Source organism: Mustela lutreola, chromosome 1 (genome assembly GCF_030435805.1).
Source record: "Mustela lutreola isolate mMusLut2 chromosome 1, mMusLut2.pri, whole genome shotgun sequence".
Taxonomy (NCBI): Eukaryota; Metazoa; Chordata; class Mammalia; order Carnivora; family Mustelidae; genus Mustela; species Mustela lutreola.
Window position 1 is genome coordinate 285,970,698 of NC_081290.1, and position 21,242 is coordinate 285,991,939.

The 21,242-nt window shown below is 57.3% G+C and overlaps 2 protein-coding genes across 3 annotated transcripts in view; both read right to left on the minus strand.

The window, feature by feature from the left end:
- MRGPRD (MAS related GPR family member D) overlaps nt 1–4,988 on the minus strand; it is an 18,752-nt gene extending 13,764 nt beyond the window's left edge. Inside the window, exon 1 of the mRNA XM_059150099.1 lies at nt 4,885–4,988. The gene's annotated coding sequence lies outside the window, so the exon portion shown is untranslated. The remainder of the gene's footprint in view (nt 1–4,884) is intronic.
- MRGPRF (MAS related GPR family member F) lies at nt 207–5,336 on the minus strand. Of its 2 annotated transcripts, none has more exons than XM_059150079.1 (3): nt 5,131–5,336; nt 4,885–4,995; nt 207–2,025 (listed from the first exon to the last, which is right to left on the minus strand). In XM_059150079.1, exons 1-3 carry the CDS (start codon nt 5,194–5,196, stop codon nt 1,042–1,044), a joined length of 1,161 nt encoding a protein of 386 aa, XP_059006062.1. In that variant the 5' UTR covers nt 5,197–5,336; the 3' UTR covers nt 207–1,041. The 2 variants fall into 2 exon arrangements, with proteins under 2 accessions (XP_059006062.1, XP_059006052.1); XM_059150069.1 differs by having other exon boundaries at nt 4,885–4,998.
- Between the last annotated feature and the right edge of the window lie 15,906 nt (nt 5,337–21,242).

Sequence of the window (21,242 nt, forward strand, 5' to 3'; positions counted from 1 at the left end):
AGAGGTGTAGATGGACCATTTGGGAGAGGGAGCTCCCCAGAGGTGTAGACGGATCAGCCAGGAGAGGAGCACAAATGCCAGAGGACAGAGCAGGTCGGGTGGGTGGGGCATAGCTTGGGAAGGCGACCATCTGGGTGGGCTGTTCGTCACCGACGGGGCCTCACTGTGGAGCAGGTGCAGACAGGACAGAAGGCAGGAAGCCTTGCTCAGTGCACGTTATAAAATGTTTATTGATATACATTTATTGTCTTCTATAAAATTTGCATTGGCTACACAGGGCCCCTGTGCTTGGAGGTGGAGCCAGGGCCCACTCCTGGGTGAGGAGTGGAGCCCAGAGACTCCTGGACAGTGGGCCAAGGTTCGAGAACCAGGTGCACAGCAGCATGGACATGCTGTGCTCTGGGAGGCTGCCCAGGGGCTGGCCTGCAGGGAGTCGGAACTGAGAGTGACCTGCCCCAGCTGCCCGAGGCCGCTTCTCGTCTAGCTGCTTGCCATGACCGGAAACTCCCCCATCAAAGTCACCAAAGGATTCAGGGCAGGGATGTTGGGTGCAGAAGGACGGAACTACAAGGCAGGTTAGCCGGAACTCTCTTCCAGGTAGCACCGTCCGTTCAGCTTGGCTCGCCAGTACTGCCTTGAGGGGGCGGAAGGGAGCGAACAGGTGCCCTGACGGGGGCAGAGCTGCAGCCCCGCGGGGGAGCAGTGGTGCTGGCTACATTGCTTTCAAGGAGGCCTGATTGAAAGAGGTAGGAGGGGGAGGGGGCTGGCTGACCCCTCGTCCCCTCCTTTGCTGACCAGCTTCTGGCCACGGAGGAGAATGGCAGGGGAAGCTTGGCCCGGCCAGAGGGCCTGCATGTAGGTGGCTGCTCGGTCTCCCGGCCAGCCACCCCAGAGCCTCCAGCCCACGGAGAAGGAGGCACGAGGAGCCAGAGCAGACCTTCCGCCTTGCACCTGGGCCCTGTGGCCGCGGCCCAGCTCCTGTCTCGGCAGCAGAGGATCTCCGGAGGCTACGGCCCCTGCCGCCCAGCTGGCACCTGCCTCTCAGGACGCGTTCCCGGTGGGGCACTGCATCTCCATGGTGACTGTGTTGGGCGTGCCGCCCCCGGCTTCCCCCAGCTCGGCGCCGTCCCGCAGGGCCCGCTGGAAGACCACCCGGAGAGGCTCCCACAGCCGCTGGGACTTGTCCCTCCCCGCCAGGAAGTAGACGACGGGCTTGGCGCTGCTGTGGATGCAGATGCAGAGGTCGGTGACGTACTCAGGGAAGGGGGCCGGGATCTGGAAGACCCAGAAGAGGAACCAGTCGATCCCCAGGTAGATGGAGGACACGAGAAACACGGACACCATGGCCAGGATGACGTGGTTGAGCTTGGCAGAGCGCTGGCGTCGCCGGGCCCGGCATTCCACGTGCAGGATGAGCAGCAGACAGGGCAGCACCATGAGCGGGCAGAAGACGAGGAACAGCAGGATGCCCAGGAAGGTGTCCATGCGCCCACAGGCGCTGCCGGAGCCCCGTGAGGCCAGGAACACGCAGCAGTAGTGGTGGACGCCGGTGACCAGAAGCGACAGGGTCCAGAGCAGGGCGCACACCACGGCCGACAGGCGCTTGGGCCGGCGGCGCCAGTACCAGACGGGGAAGACGACGGACAGGCAGCGCTCCGAGCTCACGGCGGGCAGGAGGCTCACGCCGGCCACGAACGTGCAGAGCCCCACGACCCTGGTCACGGCGCGGACGTAGTCGGCGAATGTGCCCAGGAAGCCGCCCGTGTTCAGGATGGAAAACACAGCCTTGCTGAAGAGGTAGCCGACATCGGCGCCGGCCAGGTGCAGGAAGTACACAGAGAAGGGGCTCCGCTTGATGGAGAAGCCGAAAAACCAGAGGACCAGCCCGTTGCCCACCAGGCCGCACAGACAGAGGAGCAGGAAGATGTAGTTCATGATGGCGGGCGGCGGCAGCATGGTGATCTGCTTGATGGTCAGGAAGCCGCGGCTGTAGAGCTCGGGGGCCTCACTCATGTCAGGACACATCTGGGCGGGTGCAGAGGGGGAGACACCTGTGATGCGGGCCGGGCCCCGCCCCCAGACCTGCACCTGTGTCCCAGCTGATCACGGGGGTGAAGCCAACGAACTGGCTGGAACTAGAGCAGAAGACAGCCCTGCTCCCACCTAGTGCCCCTGCTCTGTGTCCCCAAGTCTGCAGCTCGCGGCCTGTAGGAGCCAGAGCAGAGACCGTCAGACAGAATAGAGGCCCGGGACGGCCCACCTGTGGGAAGAGACTCGTCCAGAGGTGTCTGTGTCACGAAAGATACGAACCACGGAAGAACCTTTCCAGGTTGAGGGACCGTGGTGAGCCATGGCCAGTAGATACGACACCTAGATTTCAGAGCGGCCCTACGGGTCACTGTGAAGGCTGCTAGCGGGGTGACGGGGAAACGCTCGCCTGCGCCGGGTATCCTCGTGCTGCACCAGCGTTAGATTTTCTGAGTCGGAAGATGCCCTGTGGCCCTGTACGGGAAGCTCCTTGTTCTCAGAGGCCCCAGGCTATTCGGGGTAAAAGGGGGCTTGATGTCTGCAATTTACTTTCCAACAGTTCTGGGAAAGAGTCTGTCTTGGGAGGCATCAAGAGAAAACACAGGCGCCAAAGGCCACCTGCTGGTGAAGGACACACACGTCTGCACTGCACTGTCCGTGCAAATTTTCTGTGCATTTGCCAGTTTTCACACCAAAATGTGAAAATATTTATTTCAAAAAAGTAGAATAAAATAATTGAAAAGGTGGACCCTGGCCCTCACTGGAGTGGGAGCCTGCCCTGTCGCGGGATCAGAGAGACAGAGGGATGTAGAAGTGACCCCTGCAGGGCTGGGGTGACCCTGGGTGTCTGGATCGTGAGGGATCTGGGTGTGGCCCAGCCCCCCCCTCCGGGAGGTGGAGACTTGTGGTGCTCTGGGGAGGCATTCTGATGCTCGAACAGTCTGGCCGACCGAGGGCACGGGGCTATCTTGCCTGCAGGGTCTGGGCCGGGGATGAATGCGTGAACCCGGGCCCGGAGCAAGACACTGGTTTGGGGGGCGTGCACACAGCAGCACCTGTCCCGAGCACAGTGGCAGCTGCTCTGTCCAGCTGGTGGGTGCTGGGGGGCGGGAGGGGGCAGCGGACACGGGACCGTGGGCTGAGTGGCCCGTCCGTCATCCTTCCCCCCTCCCCAGAGAAGCCAGGAAACCCTACATCGTGATGTGAACTCCCCTGATCTTTAAATGTTCGCATTTAAAAACATCGTGTGGGCCAAACATCACACATCCACAAGCTGGATTCCTTCTCAGGCTGTCACTTTGAGCTCCCATTCCAAGCGACAGGGCTGCGCAGAGCACAGGAGAGCACTCCCCTCCTTCGGCCGGGCAGACGTCACTAGTCCATCCAGCACTCCCTCCCACAGAGCCTGGGCCTGACACCCCCACCCTAGTCCCCGGCAGACACCCCCCCCGCCCCCAGTCAGGCGGGCTATCGGTTCCCATTGCTCAGGACTTTCCCCAAGAGGAAACAAACGGAAAGGTTTTTGAGGCTGGAACATTCCACCGCCTTCCAGATGGTCCTCAGCTTTGCCAGGTACCCCATAACGGGGGGAGGGGGTTCTGTCAAGGGAGTCTGCAAGCAGAGACTGGAGGTGTTGGCGAGACTTCGGGGAGACTGTGAGGTCCAGGCAAGCACGCGAAGGGGGTCTTCTATACCAGGCGCGCTTGTTGGCTCAGCATCTCTGTCCGTCAGCCTCCAAACCCCTTAGCTCGCTCTTTGCTCAGCCTTTCCTCTTGGTGGCTTTGACCACTTTGGGCCGCGGAGCAGTGGTCCCCAAGACCCAGTGCCCAGACAAGCCCATGCCGAGGGATCTCTCAGAGCTCCTCACAGGCTGGAAAAAGTCTGCAGTTCCCTCCCCTCCCCGGAGTCAGAGCGGGAGGGCTGGTGAGTCACTGGGCGTGTAGCTACCACCCCAGCCACATGCGGCCTTGGAAAATGCCTCTTCTCAGCCCGGCTCCCCTCCCTGGGCTCTGCCTTTTCTCTGGGGATTTCTGGAGACTTCTCCCCAGCCGGTCCCGTCTCTTCCTCCCGTGGCTGCTGCTCTACAGTGGTCACCAAGGGAGAAGACCGAGGGCCACAGGCCCTGGGCAAGAGTCCAGGCTCTGTTCCGACCTCTGGGCTCATCCCAGTCGAGGTACCGTGCTGTCGTGAGCCTCCGTTTTCTCTGATGTGGAGGAAGTTGTACCGGATGAACTCAGAAGGGCCTTCCAATGTGGAGCGAGCTTTGCCCAGGATTGAGAAGGGGGCTCCGGAGTTTTCCAGGAGCTCAGAGAAGTAGGGGGCTGGCAAGGGCAGAAGGGGTGGGTTGGCTTGATGCCTTGTTGGGGTCTTGGCCACAGCCGGTGCCGAAACGTAAACCATGACTACCAGACCCTGGCCTTCAGCAGCTTGGGCAGGGTGGCCCAGCACCTGTGATGCTCTGTGGGGCCCATGGCTTCAGGGACGCCTTGGAGCCCGCTCCTCCGGGTCTCCTGGCAGGGCCTGGCCCTGGGATATAGCTGACCCCCATCTCTTCAGGGAAGAGACGGAACAAGGCTGCTCGAGGGAGAAACGGCTCACACAGGGTATGCACGGCGAAGGGATTTGAGGCTGCTGGGGATGCTGGCGACCGGGGGGCCCTGGGAGCAGGGCTGGGGCACATCGCCCAGAGGGTCTCCTGCCCACCAGTGTGTCCTGAGACAGAGGATTGGTCTGTGTGGCAGAGTGCAGGGGGAGGGGACGCTGGGCTGAGCCCGCCTCTGCCACCCCACCCCTCCTCTGCCACCCCACCCTGCCCCACCGTGCCTGGAGCCCCCTCTGCTGCCCAGCAGCACTTGCCTTACTCCGGCTGCCCGGATGGGTCTCCCAGGAACAGTTCCCCACCATCTCCAGGCCTGGCGAGTCCAGACTTCTCACGGCTCTGCTCTCTGTGCGCTGGCCCGCACACTTCTCCTGGCAAAGGCAGAAGGGGTGGCGTCAGGGCAGCGGTGTTCCCCACCCGCCTAGAAGGCCCCTCCACCTTCCAGCGCCCCTGCCCCAGCCCCCACAGCTGTCTCCTTAGAGGACAGGCCAGCAAGCAGGCACCTGGCTGCCTGAGAGGTGGGCTCTACGTGGGCACAGGGTGGTCCTGCGGGGTCCAGGGTGGGTCATGTCTGTACACACTGCCCCCTCCTGCCCAGGCTCCTCGTTCACGTCTTTGTCACGGCCAAGATGCTTACTGCTGCTTGCTGGGGGAGAAGCCTCTGGCCTCACCCCTTCTTGCTTGGTCTGTGTGATTTCTGAAGCCAGGTGGCTTTTGGGCAGTTATGCTCACGCGCATTGGCCTTGCACGTCCTTTGTGCCAGCCCACGGGGGCTCAGGGCTTCCCGGCAGGCAGTCCCAGCCGTAGGGTCAGGCCCCGTGTTTGTAACGCGCTACGGTGCAGGGTCTTCCCACAGTAGGTGACTGCAAGGCAGGACAGCCTGGTCAGCCGTCAGCATCACTGACCCCACCATCACCCCTGGGACAGCGACTCTCAGCCAGAAGCTGGACACCACGCCAGCCAGCCAGTGGCTATTGCCCCCTGCGGTCCTTGTTACTGGCTAGGAAGCAGGGATCATCGTTCCCCTATGACGGGGCCTCCGAGGCTCAGGGAGGTGTGGCCACCTGCCCAGGGGTCCCCTCGGTAACACCTGTGCCCACTGTAGCCCGGGAGATTTGCGTATCGTTGAGCCCCGAGGGGCTGCAGAGGAAGAACAGGTGGAGGGAGTTGGCCAGGAGAGCCCCGAAGCAGCCCTGGCCCCAGGCCGGAGGAAGGGCAGCATACTAAGCGGCGGCCCCAGGTCAGGAGGCCTGGGAGGGGTGACAGCCATGAGGGGGGCATCCCCACCTGACGGAGATAGCTCCATCCTGGCCAGGCAGAGCTTCTGGCTCCATGTGCCCCAGGTCCCCTTTGAATGGACTCCCGCTCCCCAATTTGAGCCCTGCCCCAGCAGACAAGCACGGAGCTGTCCCACTGTGTGGTTGGAGAAGCTGAGGCCAAGCTGTAGGCCACTGGCCATGCCCTCCTCTCCAGAGGGAACGCTGGGCTCCTCGGCCAGCATCCCCCAGAAGTTCTTCCCGGCCCGCCGTGGCACGTGTCCCTCCGCTCCCTGAGCCAGCGTGGGACCCAGGCAGGCGCTCCTGTCGTCGGGCGGGGAAGGGTGGCCAATGGTGGCCTGCGACCCCTCTCTCGGACAGCGCGGCCATGTGCCCCGTGGTGTGGGCAGGTGTGCGTGTGCCTGGCGTGTGGGTCACAGCGCGGCATGCGGTGACAGCGGGGCGGGAGCCCTTGTACTCCAGAGGACGTGGGCGTGTCCAGTGCGGGCCACTGAGTGCGCATCTAGAGCCCACACCCCCTCCAGCCGGGCCACTGGCCCAGCCGCCTCGGACGGGCCTTCCCTGCGCGCTGGGGCTTGCCCAAGCTCTGCCTGCCTGCGGGCTACCGGCTTCGCCCCCGGCCTTGCTGGTCCCCTGTGCCCCCCGCTCACAGTGCTCCCAGTCCCCCTGGCGGTCCTCCTGGTTGGATGCCCCCCCCGGGCCTGGGCCGTCGCGCATGTCCGGCCGCCAGCCTCGTCGTTTCTCCTCAGCCAGGTGGACCCCCCGCCGATACCCAGATGACCCCCAAGGGTGGCCGGCTGGGGCCAGGCACGAAGTAAGGGCCCCCAGCTCACCTCTGCGGGTCGCTTCCATAGGTAGGTGTCCCTAGTGTGTCTCTGAGCTTTTCTCCTGCCTTGCCTGGGGCAGTCCGAAGGGCTCGTGCCCCCTACAGAGATCTAGAAGCCAAGGGAGCCCAGAAGGGCTTTGAGAAGATACGTGTGCGACGTTTGTGTGGCACGTGTGTGAGCACGGGTGAGTGTGTGCGCTCCTCGGGCTGGGATCCGGCTTCTGCTAAAGCAGAGGACAAAAGCTGCCGGCTCCGTGCACTTCTGACCCTCCCTCCCAAGCGCCAGGCCTCCGAGGGCTCTGGCCACCTGTCCACCTCCTCTTTCAGCCCACCTCCCCCAACCCGCCCCCACACTTGCCGGGGACAGGTGAGGCTGTCCTCCGGAAGGCCCAGGTGGGCATAGCCAGACTGCAAGCCCCCAACCCTTCTTCCCAGCCCCTCTGTTCCCAGCTGTCGCCGGCTGCGCCCCACCACAGGGAGGCTGGGGTCCCCTGCTCACGGCTCAGCTGGAGGAGGCTAATCTGGGGACACCGGGGGCTGTCTCCTGGGAGGATGGGATGCAGCTGCTCCGCCTTCTGTGCCCAAGCTCCGCGCCGCTGAAGGGCGGCCGTGCAGCGAGCTCGCTGGCGGGCATGGGAGAGCCCTCTCTCTGCGCTTGGGACGCGGCCGGCTGGGTGTTCCTTCCCGCCCTTCCAGAAAGCAGACTTGGATGGCTGGCGTGGGTGGGGCTGGGGACAGAGCGGGACCCCCCCACCCCCAGTCAGGAGGACAGAGCAGGAGTTGGAAGTAGAGGAGGGTGTGGGGGTCGGGCACTGCCGCCAGGACAGGGACTCTCAGAGCCACGGGAGTGTGCCCGAGTCATCTCTGGAGCCTCAGGGTTCCTACTCGCAGCCACGTGATGTCTGGGGGCCGAGTGCCCTGACAGCACCCACCTCGTTCTCCCTCCCCGCCCGGCCTTCGCCCTGCAGCCCTGGTAGCCAGAAAGCCCTCCCCTGGGCCGCGGCCCGCCCGCCCCCGGCACAGCTACCTGCAACTGTCCTGACCTTCTGAGGTCTTTCCTTCGCGGAGCACGACACTCGCCCCTGGCCGCGGATCCCCGGGGCAGCAGGCCAGCTCCGAGCACGGCCTGGAGCCTCGGAAAAGGCAAGCTCAGAGTCGAGGACAGCCCTTGCCTGCCTGCCTGCGGAGGAGATGGCTTGGGGAGCAGAACCCGCCCCAAACCCAATTCCAGGCCTGGAGGGAGGGGGAAGGGGAGGAGGAGGGGCTGAGCCAGGGCTGGGATGAAGCTTCGGGAAGGAATGCCCCGCTCAGGAGCCCCCCCGCCCCCCCCAGCCTCACTGGGAACTCATCTCCCTGCCTGGTGACGTCATGTTGGCAGGAGCACTGCTGCCGGAGTCCAGCTGTTCCTCTCCCTCGGTCCCGCAGCTCCTCGGGGCTGCCCCGGAGAAAGCACAGGGCTGGGCACTTGCTTGGTTCCTTCCTTCTGCTCCCGCTGGGCATTTCGGGGCATGCAGCCCCAGGAGGGGCAAGTCGCCTCCTATTCAGGGCCTGATACAGAGGAGCCAGGAGGTAGTGAGGCGAGGGCTCCCTGGAGAGAGAGTTGCAGGCACTTTTGAGAGGTAGGCTGAGCAGCAGGACAGTGGAGCCACCCAGGGGCCACCCCATCCCCCTTCCCACCTGGAATCTGCCTAGGGCCCCCTGCTGGTGTATGGAACTGGGAACCCCCTTTCCCTGGCCCTAATAGCAATCAGATGGCGCAAGCGGAAAATCACAGCGCTTGCCTGGGGATGGGGGGGCGGTGCGGGTGGCGGGCTGTGCTTGCCTGCTCCGCGGGGGATGAGTCAGGCTTGCCCCCACCTTTTGAGCCTTCTCAGGGTCCTGGGGCAGTGAGCCAAAGCTTGAGGGGGCGATGCAGGAGTCTCAGGGGTGGCTGCGAAGTCGGGGGTGGTGCAGAGTGGCTTCCTAGGGAAGGCCCCCGCCCCTTGCCCTATACCAACTTTCTCATGCCCCCTGGAGCCCAAGGGAATTCCCCGCAGTGCTTTCCCTGTGGGAGCAAATGGTGCCCAGCTTGGGGTGGGGTGGGCATCTGGAAGAGGACCCAGAAATAGAGCTTCCCTTGCACCTGCCCTGGGAGCTCCAGGCCTCCGGCCCCTGGAGGAACCCGATGTCCCTGCCCACGTGCCACCGCAGAGTGCGTTTGTTCCCCGCAGGGTGCGGCTGGTCCTCTGGGGCCTTTAAGGCAAGCGGGAGGGGAGGGCTCTAGGACGCTGAAGCTCTTGGCCACGCCTGGCCGCCTGGCCGAGAGGGAGCCTGGGCAGGGAGCAGTGGTGACCCTCCCCTCCTCTTGGGGCAGGCCAGCTGGGGCCCAGCTGGGCTGCTTGTTTACGTGGGGAGGTGGGGGTGGGGGAGGCCGGGGGAGGCCGAATCCAGGCAAGTTCCAAGTGTAATTGCTTTTGGACACTTAAAAGGAATCGTGTGAAGGCAGCAGCTCTGAGGTCCACGCCTTATTTGGTCTGGAAATTTGTTTCTTTCAAAACTAAGGAGAGGTGCTTGTAAATGGGAATGCCATCCTTGGGCTGAGTTTGCTGGGGTCCTCTCGCCACCCAGTGTCCCCAGCTGCTGTCCCCACGTGGAGCAGCATGTCAGGGCGAGGGGGACAGGTCTGGAGGCCGGGCTCCTGCAGGGACAGTGAGAGGGCCCCCAGCTGGGCTGGCGTGGAACCCGTGGCCTCAGGCTCTGTGTGTGGGCCTGGCGGCACTCACCCGTTCATGCCCACCCTCCCACCACAAAGTGGAGGACCGTGCTGAGGTCACACAGCCATGGTCCCTGCTCTCTCACATCCTGTCCTCATGCTCTGAGCTGCTCCTACCCTGCCCTCCTCCTAGTAGAGAGGAACTTTATTTTTAATGGTCCCCTGCCACGGGGCCCGCCACACCCTACCCTACGCCCCCTCCCGGGGGTGCAGGCCAGGACCCTCCTCCGCTGGGGTCCCTAGGGGCAGGAGGCGGGTTCTGGCAGAGCTAGCTCACGACAGCGCCCATCTGGGGTCCACCATTGCCCAGCTGCTCCTGGATGAAGGGTGGGGTGTGGAACAGCCTGTGGCTCCTCCCGTGGTCCCTCCGACCCCACGAGGTTGCCCAGCCCCCAACGGAATATTCTACCACAGCAGATATTTACTGAGCATATGCTAAGTGCCAGGCACTGGGGCCCAGGCCGATGAACCTGACAGTCTGTGCCCTCAGGGAATAGAAGTCAGGCAGGGCGGCTCAGAGTCAGATGGCGCAAACAGGTGTAAAAGCACACCTGGACAGGGGGCCAAGTAGATCAGGATGATTTCTTTGAGGAGCAGATGATGGAGCCCATGGGAATGTCGGGCAGGGATGACTCCGGTGAGAACTGGAAGGGAGGCATCCCTAGCAGAGAAAATGGCACGAGCAAAGGCCCTGGGGTAGGGAGGCATGCGGCACAGGTGAGTTGGGGTAGATGAGACCCCAGCTGCCAGGCAGCTGTGAATAGCCCCTCCGGGCCCAGGACGTGGCCCTCCTTGTGATGACTTCACTTTTCTGCTGCCATTTGTGCCATGTGCTTGGAGGACAGGTGCAGGGCTGACTGACAACCCCAGCTGCCCCCTCCTGCATCCTGTGAGCCAGGGCCTGCCTTAGTTCCATCATTCAGTCCTCACGGCATCCCCTGTTTTACAGATTCATTCAGCATGCACGTCCTGAACACCGACTGAGTGCCAGGCCCTGTGCTATGCTCAGGGAATCCACTGATGAATGAGACAGATCGTGATCCCTGCTGGCAAGGTGCCCGGGCTGTGGAAGTGAGGAAACGGACGCAGGGAGCAGCTCTGTGTCCCCCTCGGGCCCCCGCGTTCCCACTGCAGAGCCTGAGCCAGGGCCCGGTTCTGCCTCTGCAGGCCCGGTACTGGGCGGGGAGGTGTGGGGATTGAGGAGGAACGATCCAGAGCCCCAGGATCTCGTCCTGGCTTCGCTTCTGATGAACCGAGGAAACTGGGCCTCAGTTCCCTCAGTTGTCCCATGGAGTTGGGGGGGGGGACAGGGACCAGTGACCAGTTGATACCTTGATACCTTGCTCTGGTCACCCTTCATTCCAGCTCTTGAGGCTGGTTCTTTTTTCACAGAGGGCTACTGAGGTACATTTCACATACCAAACAGTTCACTTCTCTAAAGCACACAGTGGTTTTAGTACCTTCACAAAGTTGTGTAGCCATCACCACAGGCTCCTTCGGGAACAATCTGTCACCCTCAAAAGAAACGTGGTACCCATGAGCAGTCACTCCACATCCCCCTCCCCAGTCCCTGGTGACCAGGCATCTACTGTCTGTCTCCGGGGATTTGCCTGTTTTGGACATTTCATAGAAGTGGAATCACACACTTAGTTGCCTTTCTTATCTTGTTTATTCCATTCAGTAAAAGTCTTCAAGGTTCATCCACTTTGGGGGCACATGCCAGTGCTGTGTCGCTTCTTATGGTCATAGGCTGGTTCCTTAGGACCATGTGCTCTAGGACCTGTTCTCTTCCCCTTGACTAAGATCCTCCAAGAGAAGGCCAGTGTAGATTTGGTCTGCATCTCCTGGGCTAACCCCTTTGCCCTTTTGGTTTCAGCTCTGGAGATTAAAAAAAAAAGGTCTCTCTGAGGTCTAGTTGGCTTTCCTGATGGGCAGGGGTGAGTGGGTTCCCTCCTCCTCTCCCCCTTCTCCAACCAGGCGGACTCTCAGTGATGGAAAGTGCACCTCGGGAATCTGTGCAGAAGCCTACCTACTCCTTTGTCTTGCATGTGGGCGATTATTCATTTCTTCATTCATGCATTTGTTCCTCCATCCGTCCACCCATCCATCCATTCTTATCTACATTTAACACATATTTACCGAACACCGACAATGGTGCTGGGAAGAAATGGTGGATAAATCAGAACAGGAGGAGGGGAAGGGCTCATAGAAGAAACAACACAGAAATTCCGAGTGAGATCCATGCAGTGCAGAGAATTAGCAAGGATGGGGATCGAGAATGATGTGGCGAGAGGGCGGGGAGATGTAATTAATGTGAGCCTAAAATAGTGACATCCAAATACCCAGGTCTGACAGTTTGTGACCTTACGAAGCAAACGAGACTTTGCAGAGGTGATAAAGCTAAGGATCTTGAGATGGGAGAAAATCCTGGATCATCTGGGTGAGACCGTGTGGTGACACGGTCTCTATAAGACGGAGGCAGGAGGCTCAGAGTGATGTGTGATCCCTGGGGTTGGTGGGGGAGATGAGGTGGGAGGTGTGATGACCAGAGTCAGTGGGGAGAATCATCATTAGTGATGACTAATGAACAAGGTCGGAGGAATATGAAAAGGAACCTCGAGCTAAAGAATGCAGGTGGCTCCTAAAGGTTGTAAAAGACAAGGAAATGGGGTCTCCTCTAGGTGCTCCAGAAGGGACAGGCCCTGCCTCCTTCTTGGTTTTAGGTTTCTGATCTCTAGAACTAAAGAGAAGAGATGTTTGTTGTTTTAAGCCCCTGGGTTTGTGGTCCTTTGTTGCTGCAGCCATCCAGAAGTAATACAGGTGGTAGCAGCACTTTTGAGCAAGGTCAGTGCCTTGGAAGCTCTTTCTGCTTGAGTAAGACCTGCAGCATCCAGGATGAGAACAGCAGGTGCAAAGGCCCTGAGGTAGTAAGGATTTGGTGTATTAGCAGAACAGAAAGGTCGGCCTGAGGGCAGGAGTGTGAAGGTGTGTGTGATGAGGCTGGGGAGGTGGGTGCCGCCTCCAGCCCCCTGGCCCCCCAGGTGAAGTGCTGCCTCCTGGAGCTCAAGGTCAGGATGCTTGTGGGCACAGCATCTTGGCCAGTTTCCCATCTTTCCAGTTGGATACTCTCTACCTAGTTTCCAATTCCTCACTTCCCTAAGGCCCAGAAATTTCCCAACTTCGCACTTCTCTCCCTCCCCATGGCCTGGACTTGGGGCAGGCTTCTGGCAACTCTGGCCTGGCCTCCCTGTGATTCTCCTCCACTTTAACTGTACTTAAAATTTTGGGACAGGGTAAGCAGTTGACTTGGGTGATGATCTCAGGAAGCACTACAAGGCAGTGGGGAAGCTAGCCGAGGAGGAAAGGAGTCATGAGAAGTCCCCACCTTGTTCAAGGGGGTCTAGTCTTCAGCCCACCCTGGCCTCAGCCTCTGTCATTGGCTCATTGTGACAGTCAACACCTGCAGACCCAGACAGGAGCCTAGGGCAGGTGGCTGGAGGGTGAGGAGATAGGCTGAGACCAGCAGTCAAGCTGGCCGTCAGACCCTCAAGGGGATGTTCAGTTGTTTTTTTGCTTTGGGGGAGCAGCCTCCTGTTGCACTAAGTCCCAAGGTCATGTTCTGCATTCCCATCTATGCTTGTGTCATGCATACATACAAATACACTGAAAGTGTGTGCTGGTGCCCACATCAAGCTGGTTACGGTTTTCCCTGGGGCTAGTGCAGAATCGTAGTGTCTTCTCAGGTCTGGGTGAGCTGGTGTCTTCTGTTTGTGGGAGGCCACGGTTCCTAAGCTTTCTGGCATAAGTAGGTATTTTCCAGAGAAAACTCAAGATTGTTTGGCTTCTGGTACATCTGTTTGATCTGGAATTTTCCCTGAAGCCTGGTTCCATCTGCCAGATGAACAGATCACATTGGTTGTGTGTATGTGTGTCAAGTCTTCTTTTCCATTTTTTAAAGAAGATTTATTTATTTATTTTAGAGACAGAGGAGGAGAGAGAGAGAGAGTGAGTATGGAGCAGGGGAGGAGCAGAGGGAGAGAGAAACCCAAGCAGACTCCGAGCTGAGTGTGGAGCCCAGTGCGGGGTCGATTTCATGGCCCTGAAATCCCTTAACCAGCTGCACCACCCAGGTGTCCCTCAAGTCATCTTTTTTTCTTTTCAGGAAGTTTTAAGTTCCAGGATATTCAAAACATGGTGGTGAAATGCACCTAACATAAAATTTGCCATTTTGATCATTTTTTGGTGCCCAGTTCTGTGGCTTGAGCTACATTCATTGTACTGTCTCCAGAACTCTGTCCTGCAGAATAGAAACGCTGTGACCACGAACCATTCACCCTCCAGTCCCGCCATCCCCCTGGCACCCGTTGTCCTACTTTCTGTGAATTTCACGACTCTAGGAAACCTCACAGAAGTGGGATCACACAGTATATGTCCTTTTATGACTGGCTTGTTTCACACCAGTTAGGGTCCTCATGTCCATCTGTGTCATAGCAGGTGTCAGAATGTCCTTCCTTTTTAAGGCTGATACTGTTCCGGTGCCGGGATGGACCACATTTTGCTTGTCCTCTCATTCACGGAGGGATACTTGGTTTGCTCCCGTGGTTGGCCGTTGCCCATCCTGCTGCCACGGACACACCAAGTATCTCTTTGCAAATGTCTCTTTGACACCTGCTTTCAGTCCCTTTGGGGATATTCTGGAAGCGGAATTGCTAGACCCTATGATGATTCTAGTTTGACACTTTAGAGGACTCCCTGCGCTGTTTTCATCCTCCCAAAGTCCCCCAGCAGAGGCTGCTTCTCCACGTCTTGGCCAACACGTGGCATTTCCCATTGTTTTCCGAGCGCCTCCTGATGGGTGCGAGGTGGGCTCTCATTGTGGTGACCTGTACTTTACTTTTGAACAAAGAAACAGTGCTATCCTACCTGATAGAACCCAGCTGTCCTTAACAACCAAGGACACACTGACCCTCCTTCCAGAAGAGCAGATCCAAACTCCTTTCGGCCCCTTATCCATGTCTGGGTGGTGTTCACTCCTTCTACCTGTGTCATATCCCTTCTGGATCTTGTAACTTGAACACTAGACACTGGGCAGCCACTATGAACACATTTCCTATGAGCTAGAACAGGAAGGGGAGAGGGGGAAGAGCACATCCACACCCACAGTAGCCCTTGTTCCTGCAGCTCGGACGAAGCAGGTGAGACTTCCTTTTCCTCTACCTGTCCAGACCATTCCCTTGGCCTTCTGCACTCATCTCGGCTTGGCTGGGTTCTTTGGCGAGGGGCTATAAACCTGCATCTTTGAAGGTTCCATGACCTCAGGGGCCTACCTCTTGGGTTGCTGGAGTTTCCCCCGCATGCCTACCAGGACCTGGGAGTTCTGAGGGTGTATGCTCCCTACTGCCTGGTAGGTTCCCAGTTTCTGCTTGGAACCAGGATCAGCCATGCCAGACAGCATAGTGGGACCCTTTGCTGCCTCTTGGTTCAGAGCCTAGATGGCATACTAGGGTCCTGCTGAGCCCATGCAAAGCAGGGCAGCTGGGGACACAGGCTGGGGACACATCGGGGCCGGTCATCTGGTGCATCTGATTGTTGGGAGTCTCCTCTGTGAGGCTGGCCTTTAGGGAGGCTTTATGTGGGACCCAAATCTCTCTCTGCCCGCTTGGTGCCCACTAGAAGAGAGTCTTCCCCAGACCTTCTGTGACCAATCTTGTTTCTCCCGAGTCCCTCACCCTCCATCAGACGCCGCCAACAAGGCAGTGTAGACCCTTATTTCTGACCATCGCTCCAAGTTAAATGAAAATCCAGGGGCGTCATTGAAAATTCGGTCCGTATAGCCGCTTCTGGACACCCTCCGACCACCTCTCCAGGGCTGCAGAGTCATAGCTGTCTACTGTCTGTTGGGTCACTCGGCCCCAGCTGTGGAGAAGTGGACACGGCCGCCTGGACGAACCATAGAGCCTTCTCTTGTCCAGGACCCCGCTCGGACCCGGCAGGCATCAGCTGGGAGGGCCCATGGCATAAAAGAGGCTAAAGAGGCCCATTAGGCATCATGCTGCTTGCTTCGTCGTAGAAGCCGTCTGGTCCAGCGGCTGGTACTTCCTCTTGGAGGAGATACCGCTGTGCACCCTAGACAACTGTAGCACTAGCCGTTTCTCTGAGCTCGCAGACCCTTGCCTTTTGTGGGGTCCATGTCCCACCTGCTGGTAGGCACATGTCTCACCGCGATTTCTAGAGTATTTATGCCTCTGGCTCATTAGGTCCGAGCTGCACAGTGTCATCAGTACCCTGAGTCAGTGTGTTGTCCTGTGGAGTGGCAAGGTCCCCAAGTCCCAGAGTGCAAGGTCATGACGCAGGGCTGGAGAGTTAACGGGCCCAGGGGAAGATGGGGCAGGGGTACTATTGTCGCTGCCCAGTGGAAACAAGATTCCCATTTGCTTGTGTTTTATAAATAATGAGTTTGGGGAAAAAGGATTTGCTGGGTGTTGGGAGCATGTTGATTTGCTCTGATGGAGACCCCCCACGTCTGGAAGAACGTGTGAAACTGAATTCACCACTGATCGAGTCCACAATATTCCTTTTGGTTTTCTATTTTGTGTGTGGGGGTGGGGAGAGAGAAGCAGTTCTGGGGGATTCCACTCAGCCATTTCTGTTACAACAGCCCTCCCCTGCCAGCCAGGGAACCACCACCGGCTGAGATGGTCTGTGCCACCCTGCTTTCCAGAACAAGGGGGATGAGCACATGGGGACTTGGAGGACCCACGGAGCTTGGTATGAGATGGGTCAGTATCAGAACCCTGTTCATCGCTTGACCTCCATAAAGAGGACCACAGGGGTGATGTGAGTTTCCCAGAATTCACATCGGCTCAGACCCAGGGTGCTCTACTCTACCCCTCACACATCTGGATCCTTCCTTTTCTCCGTTACAACTGCCCAAGTAAATGGCCTTTTGGGGGGAAGGCAAGGAGATCTGTACATTATACATTTTTGGTAGACAAGCAGGGTCCTTTCTCAGGGGGCTCCATAAAATCTGGGGCCTGGAAAAGGGGTCGGGATTCAATACCATAGTGATTCAGGCCAGTCTGTTGATCAGATCTAGACGGGTCTGGCTTATTCCAGTTGAGGAAGGTCTCAGTAGGGCTGCTCATCTGTTTGTGAATTATGTTAAATTATAGTCATTCAGGTAACAAATGGCTGACTCTCAGCACTTTTGTGTGATTAAACCAAACATTTTGCTCTCACATACTTCACCATCCAGTAGCCATCGTCAAAGATCACCATGGGTCAAGCTTTTCTGGTTATTACTCTTCTTCTTATGGCAATTACGTCCTCCTTGGCTCCCTGGCCATGGGCTGCATGGGGCTCTGTCATCTCCAGTGAGTTCTGGAAGCCCATTCCTGGGAAGCCCCAACATTACGTTTCTCCCACTTTGGTCCAACACCCTGGGGGTAGGGGCTGTTCCCATACATATTCTTGAAGTTCCCGCCAATGGGAATGGAAAGCACCTGTCCAATTCTGGTGCATAGTATGTCTTCCTGGGTCAGATATTTTGTTGCCATGCTCCCGGACTGTTCTGAGGTTTGGAGGTAGGTGCAGATCTAGATGCAGGAGGTAGAGGTGGGCTCTTGAGGACATGTCAACGCAGGAGTAACCCTTATAGTTTCCTCAAGTTAATGACCTTCGAAAAAGGACAGGGCTGCTTTGATCAGCAAGAGAGTTTCTGTGGAATTGGGTCATCCAGCGTCTTCAGCTGCATTGGAGTCTTTCCAAATGAATTCATTCCAGTGTTCAAGGCTCCCCTCTTCCCCATTTGATGCCCTCATGTAACTGAGGAGGGGCGCGTGGCCACGAGTTGAAATGGTCGTGTCATGTGGAGTTCAGCCGCCCCCACCGGGTCAGAATTTGGGTTTGGATTTTCAGAAATCTCCTGTGGCTATAAGAGATGGGGGCTTTTTTCAGGCAGTCGTGGAAGTGTTCTGATGCTTCACCTTGGCCGTGCACTGAAGAGTTAATGCCTTGGGCTCGTTTTTTTCTCCCCTCCTCATGTTCCTCTGCAGTCGGAAGAGGCCCACCAACTCCAGGTCACGTACACGCTGTGGGGCGTGATTGTCACTGTCAAGGCAAAGGTTGTCGCTTGATCCTCTGGTACGTGCTGGAAGCCTCGTTGGGCAGAGCACACCGTGAACACCCCCGTTCATCGCTGACTTGAGAAATGACAGCTCCCATGCTCCCACCAAATTCCCACCAAGCAGGATGTGGAGAAGTACGTATTATTCAGCCTTCAAGGTCAGGGGCTCCGGAAGTGGCCAATCCAGAGCATCTCCCTTTGACAAAGAACATCGGGTGGCAGGCCTTGATCTTGGAGCGCTGGCCGTCAAGGAGGGAGGGCCACAGAGAGTGGCTTCACTATGGAAGCTTGCTGCTCGCAGGTTCCCACCGAGGTTGCCTGTCGTGGATGCTCTCTGTCCCGTTCCCAGACACCCGGTCCTGAAAGCCCCCCAGTAAACCTACATCTCCATTGCTATCTGCGGGTCTTTTCTTCAGTCTCTCTGGGTTATCACCCGGCGTTGGCTTAGAGTCTGCTAGGTGCGGCCGCACAACCTCCATGGGGCTCATGGTGATTGTTTAAGTAATTGTTTTGGCTCCCTGGGTGCGTGAACACGGGTGTCCCAGTCCCCTCTGGTAGTTGGGTGCCTTTAAATGGAATCAGGCCGGAGACCACATTTCAGAATCTCATCTCCAGATCTGACTCCTATTACAGAAAGTATCCATCTGAGTTTGATCAAGAAAACAGAGTCTCTCCAGGTATTCCAGAAGTTAAGGCTTTACTATAGAAACCGGGGCTTCTCTGAATAAGAGCTTTGGATAAAGGTCTGGAAATCCCAGAAGATCAGGGAAACAGTCACTGTTCACTTTGACGTGGGACGCTGGAGCAGAGGGGACACACAGGTCAGGGAGTGGTCCAGAGGCAACCACCTTTGGTCACTAGGGGTAGGAGGGAGGAGCCTGGGAGAGGTGTGGAGACCCACTGCTCACTCCTACCCAGAGCCAAACGGAAGCTCCCAGAGACATCTGTGAAGCTGTTGTATCTGGTTGGCACAATGGCTAGAGAATTCTGCTTTACAGATAACTTACACATCTTTTGAAAATGCCTCTTATTGGTAAAGCCTTACTAGGAACCATTCAGAGAAGGTGATTCTGGGACATGCCGTTCTCAACCTTAGAAGGAGTGGCAGTGGCATGTGGTGTGTATCAGACAACCCCGTGTTAGCCGGGGATACCGTGACCAAGCACCATAGGCCGGTGGCCTAGAACACACAGTTCTAGGGGACTGGGGACTCCTAGAGGCTGGGACTCCTAGAGCAAGGTTGACAGCACCTTGGTCTCTGGTGAGAGCTTTTATCCTGGCCTTTGGATCACTGCCATCTCGCTGTGCCCTCATGTGGGCACAGATGGCACTGATTGCTGCACGGCACCCCCCCCACATGACCCCATGTAACCCTCACCACCCCCGAGGGCCTGTCTCCAAATACCACACGGCAGAGTCAAGGGCTTCAACACAGGAATTTGTGCGGGGGGGGACACAAACATTCAGCCCACCGCACTGGCATACCCTCTGTCTCTTTTTTCTATTTTAGTGCATATTTTTTGTATTTACGATACTCGTTTCTGTGGTTGCCTTCATGACCTTATATAACATCCACAGTCACTTATGTTTCTGGTCTTTGTCAATTGGTTTCCTACTCTGGGTGGTGTGCTCTTCTGTTACGTCATTAAGATTTTATTTAATTTCACGAATTATAGATTTTGATACTTGCTCTGTTCCGTTGCTAGCTTTCTTTGTGGGATTCCTCTTACGCATCTCTTGGATCTTCTTTGCCCGTTTTCTGTGTCTATAATTTTGTCTCAAGGTTTTGTTTTGATTCATAAGGTTTCTTGTTTTCCTTAACCCTTGTCTGTGCTACCTGTTGGCTCATCTCGGTTCCTTTCTGATTCAGCTCTCACTTCTTAGATTCCTCTCTGGTTTTAATTCTTTTTGGTTCTGCCACCTCCTTCCAGATTTTCCTATTTCCACTTGCTTCACTTTTGCGTTTGTTCTCATTCTTGCTCAGGCTGTCGGTCACAATATTTCTTTCTCTCTAAAATAACAGACATTGTTCAGCCATAAAACAAAACAAAACAAAACAAAAAAACAAAGCGGAATCCTGCCAGTTACGACAGTGTGGATGGACCTGGAGGACATTAGGCTGAGTGACATCAATCAGGCAGAGAGAGACAAATTAAGATGTGATCTCGTCTACCTGCAGAATTGTAAGAAAAACAAAGTCGCAGAAATAGAACAGAATGATGGTCGCCAGAGGTGGGGGGAGCAGGGCAGGGGACATGGCAGAAGGGGTTAAAGTACAGACTTCCAGTGAGAAGATCAGCTAAGCTCTGGGCATGTAAAACTTTTGAAATAGCAAATGTATAGTTTTTATCTGTTCGGAGGGCATGTCTTTGCAGCGTGTCTTCCGGGGGTTATCACTTTTCCTCACCCTCTCTTTAATACAGTGTTTTTCCGTGTGTGTTTTAAAGACTTTATTTATTTATTTGAGAGAGGGTGAGGGACGCCTGGGTGGCTCAGTTGGTTAAGCAGCTGCCTTCAGCTCAGGTCATGATCCCAGCGTCCTGGGATCGAGTCCTGCATCGGGCTCCTTGCTCCGCAGGGGGCCTGCTTCTCCCTCTGACTCTGCCTTCCACTCTGTCTGCCTGTACTCGCTCTCGCTCACTCTCTCTCTGACAAATAAATAAATAAAATCTTTAAAAAAAAAAAAAAAGAGAGAGAGAGGGTGAGAGAGAGAGAGAGAACCGTGGGAGAGAGAGAGGCAGACTCCCTGCTGAGCAGGGAGCCCGACGTGGGGCTCCATCTCAGGACCCCGGGATCCTGACCTGAGCCAAAGGCAGACGCTTAACCGACTGAGCCCCCCAGGCGTTCCCCGTGTGGGTTTTGACTATAGTTCTTTTCTGCTGCTCGGGTTTCTCCCAGGAAGATGAGTTTTTATGAATATTCAGAAGAGGTGGGCTGTAAACTGTGCCTCTTATCTGGGCCTCTGCTTCACTCTCCCTGGTCCCTGTCCATTGGAAGCTTTCCCTGGCAGTTTCTTCTCAGTGCAGGGCTTTGTCCTGTAAGGAGGTTTCACTTCATTAGCCCCAGAGTTCACGGGGCCCAGACTGCTCCAGCACCGGGCCCCTGCTCCTGCTTCCTTGCACTCACTGCAGATGGAAGCCTGTGTGTCCGCCTCTAGTTACTGACTCCTCTCCTGCAGCTGATGGGGCCACCAAGCTCGCCAGTGAGTATCTCTCAGGGACCCGGAGGTCCTCCACTTTTCAGGCCCAGCAGGCCTGGCTGACCCCCCTCCCTGGCCTCTCCTGCCATGGCTGATGGCACGTCGGGTTGCGGCCCTTGGCGCTCTGTCCCTACCCACTTGCACGTTCTGGTGCCTAGCTGCCTAGTTGCACTGCGGCTGGTGTCCGTGAGTTTTGAGTTTTGCTATCTTAGGCGCTCTGTGCATTTTTAATGGGGCATTTTGGGAGATCAGAATACTATAGCCTCAGCATTCCTTCTTCCCCAAAATGCCTTCAGGCCCTACTGGCTAAGCAGCAGCAGAAACATCTGCTCGGGAGTCAAAGGGTTGACGATAGCTCGCAGCCGATCATTCTTTAAGGCGAACAAGCAGAGCCAAAGATCAGAGCATGAAATGCTTGGGGGTCTTGGTCTTTCTA